The sequence below is a fragment of the Poecilia reticulata genome, linkage group LG7, assembly GCF_000633615.1.
Source record: "Poecilia reticulata strain Guanapo linkage group LG7, Guppy_female_1.0+MT, whole genome shotgun sequence".
NCBI classification, from domain to species: Eukaryota; Metazoa; Chordata; class Actinopteri; order Cyprinodontiformes; family Poeciliidae; genus Poecilia; species Poecilia reticulata.
This window is the reverse complement of record NC_024337.1, coordinates 27,252,868-27,261,784: the sequence shown is the minus strand read 5'-3', so window position 1 is coordinate 27,261,784 and position 8,917 is coordinate 27,252,868. Positions and strand designations below refer to the sequence as shown.

The window sequence follows — 8,917 nt, the reverse complement described above, 5'->3', positions numbered from 1 at the left end:
TTTTAAGAAAATAATAGTTGGAAAGAAATATGATTCTTGTGAATCTTTGTACGCTGTATCTTTGTATCTTTAATCGCACTGAACCAACTCTGTGGATGATTACTCTGTTTTGGTCTGTCAGATGGTAAACAACTCTCCTGTCATTGTTCCATATTCAAATCAGGTTTTTTTTTCTTCATTTTTCAAATCCGAGGCATATTTTTAATCATTATTATTATCTGAGTGCGTACAAAGACACCTCCTTTTCCCTCTTCAAAATTTGACAAGGTTGGCATGCTTCACATTCCACACCACCCTCCATTTTAATCCCCTGGGAGGAAAAAAAGTTTGACACCCAAAATATAGGAAGAAATCCACCTTTTATCATGTATTGACTGTAATTCCTGTGTGGAGATAGAACAATTACTGGCTACTTGATGGTTATTCAAAGATCATATATGAAGTGTTTTGTGTATTTGTATTGAACCCTCCCTTTTTCTGCAATTCCCTGGATGAAAAGGGGGGGGGGGGGAATACTGCTTCTTAATTTTTCTGCAATTCTGTGTGTGACTCTTTCAGCTTCTCACATAGAGACAATTAATTTTTTGCCCATTTTTCTGGGCAAATAGATTCTAAAGTGGATTTAAGTCCAGACTTTGACTAGCCCTTTCTAACACATGAATATGTTTTAGTCTCAGACCCTTTAATTCTGTCGATGTTCGGGGTTATTGTCCCATTAAAAAGGGTAAGCTCTACCAAAGTATTTTGAGGCCTCTCACAGGCTTTTCTTCAGAATTGTCCTGCATTTGAGTCCATCCATCTTCCCACCGTTTCTGGCCGGGTTCCCTGTCCCTGCTGAAGCGTGCCCACGGCATGATGTTGCCACCACCGTGGGTCACCACGGGGGTGTCAGCATCAATTGAACTCTGCACAGTTATCGTAATGTCATCAAAGCTACTGGAAATAAATCAACATTTTTTTAGAGCATTTTACACTTTACCCTGAGTGACCAAATAGATTCATAATTTAAAACATGATCAATAAAAACACCTGTAATAAAATGGACAGATAAAAAAAAAGACCAATTTAAAAAAAGAGAGACAAAAAACAGACAACTGCTGAACTGGAATTCAAACCAAGTTTATAAGATGGGCTGTTAAAACGGCCTTAAAATCGTTCAAAGTATTAGCCATTCTTCAAATAAGAAGGAGATTGTGAGATTGTAGAGTGTGAGAGGATGCTTGTGTAAAAACTGTTACATAAATGAGGTGTGCTACACTGCTTAAACATTTAAAAACCAAAATAAAAATCCATCCCAAAACACATACATGCATCCAGTGCAATGTGGAGGTACCGAAATGTCCTCGCGTTGTTTGTTACCTATAAGCAGACGGGCAGCAACGTCTTGGACCAGCCGCTGACGATTAACGACATAGAACAAATTCTTCAGTGCGCTTGGTATTTTATTACATACAGGTAGCTAACATTACAAATACATATAAATATTACAATGCCAAAATACAGAATACATATGAATGTAAAAATGAAATGTTAAAGAAGAGAAAGTCCAGAAGAGCTGCACAGTGTTGAGGAACTGCATTTCCTTGAGTTAAATCCAGCGAGGATGGATTTAAGTGTGCCAGCAGGGAGTGTGATATCTGAAGAAGAACGGCCAATGCTGAAATGTAACCATTGAAAATACTAAGTGCTGCTACAACAGGCCACCGTGTCTTTGAATTACTCCCCTACTGCAAAGTCCGATCCAGCTGCTCTTGTGCTCCAGCCGATGTCTCAGGTCACAGAAACTGGCCTCTCGGTTCATACCCAAACTGTTGTGGTGTTCTCTGGAGGTTTTTCCTATGGCAGAGGACAACATTGTTATTCAAATGTGAAAATAACTTATTCTCTGCTTATGTTGAAAGCGATTACGATTCGCACCTTCTGTTGCTGGATGTACATTACGGCATCGTGAACGGTGACGAAAATATGCTGAGGATTCATGTGACTCATCAGGCCGCTTGATGTCAAGATCTTTAAGACACTCTCTAAAGGAACAAGAGAAATCCACACACATTTAACCCTACCTACACTGTAGCATAACAGGAAAAAAAATATATGAGAGAAATATCTGACATCAAAAAGGTTTACCATTGCAATTTGCCAAATAGACATGAACTCCGGCTTTCTGGCACTCGGTGCACATCTGCAGGAAGAAAATCACATGACGTGACCAGATCACGAGGGGAAGCCCTGTCCTTTTGTTGAAGGCTGACCTGTGTGAAGAGCCTCGCTCCAGCAACATCAACAAATATGACTCTGCTGCAATCAATTAGCACGGCCTGGACCTCTTTCTCTGGTGTTTCTGCAGGGTGAAAACACGCAGTTTCATAATGTCTGCTGTGTGAGAACATCCAAACTCAGTGATTTCACAAAGCAGCTACGAACCTGATTCAAAGAACTCATTTACCAAAGAGAACGACGTGTTTGCTATGCCTCTGTCCTAAACAACAGCATAGGGAGAAAACACGAAGACGGCTGAATTAAGTTACATTTTATAGTTTACAAATATGTTGCATTAGTCCCAACAAATGGTTAGTGATGACTCATACCACAGTGCTGACAGAGGCCTCTCTCTCTCGCTTCTCCAAAGCTTTCCTGGCCTTTTCCCGACTGCGGATCTCTTCGGGCGTCAGGCCCAACACCCTGCTCATTTTCTCCCTGAAGAAGCTGCGATTGCCATAGTAGATGGGCCCGTTGTATGTCAAGATTTTCACGCCGGGCACTTCATAACACTGGATAAAAAATAAAAATAAAAATAAGAACAATGTCTCATCTTTATTGTTTCGATAAAATCCCATTCGATCGTCTCTCAGATTAAGGGTCATGGTGCTGGAATTCTTTCCTCTAATGGATTTTTTTTCAGACACGGACACCTTAACTTTAAGTGCGCTGTACATTTGCAACAAGTGAAAGAATTACAAGCGCTACTCACCTTGCTGTGGTTCTCCAGAGGTCTGTATATTTCTGTGTTGCTCGCCCGCCCAAGAACTGAGCAATCAGCCCTGTTGAAGCATCGATCATCTGTTTACTTATGTGTCAGGTTTATGTATTCACACTCATACGACTTTTTCAGTTTGTCGCAGCTTTAAAGGGACTTCTTATGGTTGTGCTGTGGATTTTTGAATCTCCTTCAGTGGTGCCATCTCCTTCTTTTTCCAGTTTAGGTGGGCGGCCATGTTTTACCCTTTTTTTGTACAAAATTTCAAAGCTTGGTATATCGCTTTATAACCTAACCTTGCACACAAGTGGACTCTATTTACTGGGTGATTTCTGGAGGCAGCTGCTTGAACTGGACTTTATTTTGGGAGATTCATAATAAAGGTGCTCAATAGAAAAGCATTTCATGTTATTCCAGATAGTAATTTGTGGGGGGAAAAAATGGTCATGCGTAACTTGAGCAACATGGAAAATCTCAACAAAACACCTGGGAGGTTGTAGTTCTAGCATGGCAGAAACAAGCACTGAGCCTCAGTTCCTGGAATTAACAATGACCGCACCTTTGTGTTCGACAGATGACGGTCATCATGGAGAAGACCACGCCGATGGCCAGGCCAAGGTCCACGTTCAGTACCACCACAGACAGCCAGGTTACGACCCAAACCATCTAAAGACAGAGATAACATCGCCACGAAGCTTAGCAGATCAAATTTAACACATTTAAGTAAATACAACTTGATTAATTTAAAAAAAACATAATTATTGAACACATATTCTGTAAAGATACTTGACTCAAAAAATCTGAAGACGTTGCAGTAAAAGATGTGCCCACTAGTTTGCCAGCAGCCAAACAAGCTACAGTATTAAACCATCTGTTTTCTTTCTCCTTTTTTTTCTGAACAAAAATATCTATTAAGCAGTCTTACAAAGTCTAGCTTGCTGATCCTCCAAAGCTCGGGTAAGTCTCGGAACTGCAAGAACATTTGCCTCAGGCTGGTAACATTGATGCATGCCAGCACAGCCTGCGGGGAGAGACAAAAGGGAAGGTAAGTGGAGATATCCTCCTTCCTTTTTCTTCATGTACAGAGACAGTCACGAGAGCACACCTTAGGCAGGAAGTAGAACAGGGGTCCGATCAGCAGCAGGACGATCAATACAACCAGACTGGTGAAAAGGCCTGAGAGCTGCAAGGACACGCACATATAAATGTGTGATTAAAGTTATTGTATGTGCTCTGGATTCTTGGATCTTGATTGTCTAAACAAGTGCAAAATTTATATTCATCTCAGATGACGACTTTGGACCAATGAGAAACAACCAGGTCTTTTTTTTTTTTCCCCCTAGTCCAGGTGAGACTCTTCTGATGTTGTCTCTGGTTCATGGACGGCTCACAGTATAGCAGTAGTGATTCATACATGAGGCTAATGATCTTTCACACTGTTGTCCCATGTTGAACTTCCAAATTCAAGATCTTTCCTGCATGTCTTCACCAATTTTCAGTTTGATAAGTGTCAAAAATGGACACCACTGGATTAAAAAGATACATACAAATAAAATAAAAACACAGTTTTAGTCCATGTTAATGCTGCAGTAGGGAGTTCTAAGCCTGAACATTTGAACAAGCACACCTTACAGGTCTCCCCACCCCCTTTGCTCTCTGCAGTGGAGCATGCCCAGAACTTTAGAAATGACCGTGTTTAATGTGATGTTCAATTGTTTCTCCACCATTAGCATTGCGATTGCAGCTGATCTGTAAACTTGAGCTTGAGTGACTGCACATGCCGAACGGGGGAAGGTTACAAAAGGACGTAAGCAGCTCGTACACGAGCACGATTGACATTCCTAAGACCTTCTTCCTGGCTCTGATTGGTTGTTTCTGAGCAGTAGTATTGTAGTGTATTTCTGCAAATGGCTGTAGGACCACTGAGAGGAGCCATAAGAACTCCATCTCTTCACAAATGATCTGTCTCATATTTTGTTGCCAAGACATGGTAACAGTTTTAACATTTTTTTTTTAATATAAAATAACATGACTGAGTGTGTTACTCTTGAAGAACTGACTCCATCTGTGTCTCCCAAACTCCTGAATATCCACGGCTTTACAATTATATCTTGCTTGTGCATCTCTCTAGCTTCACTTTTTTATTCCACTTAACTTTCTGTTGAGATGTTTGGATCCATCGCTGTGTGTAATGCATCGATAAATAAATTTCACTTTTTTCTGATTATGTGCTAATATATTTATTAGCTGTTCAAAGCAGGGTTTTCATTTAAAAATAGTTGTTAGCATAGAAGGAATCAAACACAGTATTATCCTTTTAGTGTAACTCATCTGTCCTGGACCAACGGACCTCAGTCCAGATGTGAAAAAAACAACAGTGCTGTTACGGTTATGATTGCAGCCCATACCTGTGTGTATCCTCCAGCGCTCTCCAAGATGTTGGTGGTGGCCAGAGTGGCTGAGCTGGGGAAACAAGTGAAAAACGAGGACACGGTGTTGGAGATCCCATGAGCTAGCAGCTCCTGAAAAACAAAAATACGCTGATTCAACGCAGTGCTCACAGATTGGTCGGGTTCAGAGCAAATGGCTCAGGAAGCAGGTATATCATTCATGGGTTCTACCTGGTTAGGATGTATAGAATATCCATGTTTGTCAGCATAAATCATCGCCAGTGAGACAGAAACAGCGTATCCAACAAAAGTTATGGCAATCGTGTCTCCAGCAATGGCGGGAAAAGTGCTGAAAGCAGGCAACTGTGGCTTTGGGAATCTAAACATAGAGAATGTGTTTTGATTTTATTTCAAATTAAAAGGCTTGCAAGATTTATTTATTTATTTTTTGTCATTTAAAGTTTTACCCAGCAGGAATATGGCCAACTATCTCGATGCTGTAACTGGAATCTAGCGAGGAGAAATAGGCTACACATGTAGCGATAATCACCTGAAGAGCAGAACATAAAGTCATAAATTAATACTTGCTCATTGTAATGTAAGTAACGAGTCTTATCCATTAGAAGCCAGCTGACTGACCGTGAGGATCTCCACAGGGATGGGTGTGCGCAAGTGGTGCCGGTAACGGGTGTTGATCTCCTTAACTGGGACCAGTACAGCCAGACAGACCACAGAGATCAGCAGCTCAGCCACGTTGGTGTGACGAAGGTTCTCCAACACTGAGGCTAAAGTCTGAGCCCACAAAGAAGTGATGAACTTGAAACCTCTTTGCTTATTTGCATTTGTTTTTTTGTTGTTTTTTTTCTGGAACAATATGAGAATAAGAAACACAGATCACCTTGAAGAGAGAGAAGGTCCCAGTGTGGCGAGGGAGTCTCAGGCCCAGCATGCTTTGCAGCTGTGAAACGGTGACATGGAAGGCAGCGGCGCTGGTGAAAGCCTTAACAATCGGCTCTGACAGATAGGTGGAGAGGAAGCCAAGCTGAAGACCAAACATGCAGAGCTGGAACGAAGCCGGACAAAATATGAGAGACAGGTAACCAAGCCGCATCCGCACAAAGACAAAGAGTTGACGTGGGATGCAAAATGCAGCACAGTTTGTGTCTCACAAACCATGACGATTCCTGAGAGCAGTGCTACAGCAGAAGCCACTCCAATCCGCTGGGCCTCAAAGTTTGCTGCTTCAGGTGAGCTGGAGTTGAAGGCCAGAGGAGTCGGAACCAGCTTCTCCACCACAGAACCGGTCATCAGACTCACTACAGCAAAGGTACCTGTGAAGACAAAGTCTTCTCAGCAAATGCCAATTGACCTTCATCACATTTTCTTATGTTGCAAGTGAAAACGTGGATGCTATTTATTAGAATTTTTATAATTGACAAACATATGGTATCGCATAGTTGAAGTGTGAAAGGATTTTTAAAAATAGTATTCTAAAAATATTGTCTCTAAATGTATTCATTAACCCCTTAACCATCACCTCCAAACATGCTACTCAATGGGTCCATGAGGACACCAGTGTCCTCACATTTAAGAGGTAGAACAAACAAAATGTTTGGGTTAGACAACATCACTGAAAACGAGCGTCACTAAGGTCAAAGGTCAAAGAACACAGCAGGTCAGGGATGAAGTTGTGGAGAATCTTAAAGCAGTGTTAACTTAAACAAAAAAAGAGTTAACCACTGCTTTGTCAATTAGAAAAAAAATTCTAATAAAATATTGTGTAGGTTTGTGGTTGTAATGTTACAAAATGTGGAAAAAGTTCAACAGGGACTTTAGCAAAGCATAAAAGGTAGACAGAGATTTTACCTGTGGACACATGGCGGCCAGTGCCAAAAATCATATACAGGACGACTGGGAAGAAGGAGGTGTAGAGGCCAAAAATTGGAGCCACGGACGTTAGCAAAGCAAAGGCCATACCTGTTTGGAAAAAAGTAAATAAATCAAATTTTAAGAACATTTCATTTGTCCAATTTTTAATGTCACCACTTCCGTATTAAATCAAAGTAAGTACATGATAGTTTAAAAAAAAAGTGCACAGTCTAAGGTGAAATTTCAAAGTAAGCACATGCATTACACATTTGCTGCTGGATTATCATAACAGTCCAAAGGGTGATCATAAAGGAGTTATGAGAGTAACAATATACATTTGAATAGAGCTTTCTGTAAAACATGGCTGAGATGAGGTCAAAATTATGACAATTGCAGAGCAGATGAACAAGTTCAAACCAGGATAACACTGTGTATCACAGAGTTATGGCTGAAACTCACAAATTCAACACATGCGCACATTAAATACATTTTCATAAGTTGAAAACTACTCCATAAGCAGCCTGGGGTCATTGTTTGTTTATTTTTGTTGTGGTCCACAGGTCAAGTTGACTCCATGTCATCATGCAAGAGTTTTTTTTGTTAAAGACAGGGTTACATATGTGATCCTAAAAGTGACTCGTTTTGCTGTAAATAAGACTAATAGACTTGGATGAGGAACATCTTGTATTGGATAACTTCCTCTTAACTATTTTATCAACTTAATTATTAGTTTCATAATATATTTATTTTGACCAGCAGTGATACTTATAAGGACAGAGTCCGAAAATGAGAGATGGAGGGAAAAGTCTGAGTAATTCTAAATAAATATATTTAATAAATATTTATACCGCTAATATTATTCTCATACTAATACACAAGTATTATTATTATTATTATTATTATTATTATTATTATTATTATTATTATTATATTAAGTAGATTGCACATACCTTGAGGAATATGAAGAATACCAACAGTCAGCCCAGCGATAGCGTCTCCTACTATCCATTTCCTCAGTCTGTACCTCGGCAGCCAGCTGAAAAGCGGGACTCTCTCACTGAGCAGGTGAAGACAGGCTCGCCTTGAACACCTGCACTTCCCGGCCAGTTTCTCCCGCAGCCGCAGACTCCCAGACGCGTTGTCATCGGAGCCGTAGGCCTGCTTGAAGCGGTCCTCCGTGTAAATGTTCCTGTATACAGCCACGGAAGAGCTCATGTCGAGCTGAGGAGGGTTTTCCCTTCAGACGCTGCGGCTGAATTAGTCAAGGTGTGTATTTTAAGTTGCGATAAATATAAGAGCAGACTGTCCTCACTCTAGGAGCCATTGCATTTTCCTGTCAGATTCTTCTCAGCCAATGACAAGGCAGAAAGCTCAACTTTTTTTTTTTGTTTTTTTTGTTTTGTTACAGTACTGACCAACTTTTTTTCCTCATCTTGGCCCCCTGCCTCGGACAGCATAAAGGTGTACCCGTTCAATTTTGCCTGCAGAGATTCTCTGGGTCCTACTGCTAAAGGTATTTTTTTTTTTTTTTTTTTTATCATCCAGGAGAAAAAGTCAAACACACTCCCACACGCACACTTTCCAATGCACAGCTAAGTGGTGGGTACAAGCCCAGAGCAGGCACAGTTGAGACATTGTGTAGGACTGTGAGACGCCAAAAAGATCAAAGTTGTATTGTGGA

At 40.7% G+C, this 8,917-nt stretch overlaps 1 protein-coding gene across 1 annotated transcript; it reads right to left on the bottom strand.

Moving 5' to 3' along the window:
- Positions 1–1,424: 1,424 nt before the first annotated feature.
- On the bottom strand, positions 1,425–8,697 carry slc26a10 (solute carrier family 26 member 10). The gene is made up of 18 exons (XM_008413654.2): positions 8,187–8,697; positions 7,234–7,344; positions 6,541–6,698; positions 6,266–6,430; positions 6,007–6,159; positions 5,835–5,917; positions 5,599–5,746; positions 5,386–5,499; positions 4,083–4,160; positions 3,903–3,998; positions 3,537–3,643; positions 2,972–3,041; positions 2,589–2,771; positions 2,425–2,479; positions 2,253–2,341; positions 2,128–2,182; positions 1,918–2,024; positions 1,425–1,836 (listed from the first exon to the last, which is right to left on the bottom strand). The coding sequence occupies exons 1-18, from the start codon at positions 8,449–8,451 to the stop codon at positions 1,798–1,800; spliced, it is 2,076 nt and encodes a 691-aa protein (XP_008411876.1). The 5' UTR covers positions 8,452–8,697; the 3' UTR covers positions 1,425–1,797.
- Positions 8,698–8,917: the final 220 nt, after the last annotated feature.

Excerpts from the sequence above, each read along its gene's own strand:
- slc26a10 (XM_008413654.2), bottom strand. The coding sequence starts at position 8,451 with ATGAGCTCTTCCGTGGCTGTATACAGGAACATTTACACGGAGGACCGC. Across the intron at positions 6,699-7,233 it reads TGGCCGCCATGTGTCCACAG|GTACCTTTGCTGTAGTGAGT; the intron begins GTAAAATCTCTG and ends TTGTCTTCACAG. Across the intron at positions 5,500-5,598 it reads ATTCTATACATCCTAACCAG|GAGCTGCTAGCTCATGGGAT; the intron begins GTAGAACCCATG and ends TTTGTTTTTCAG.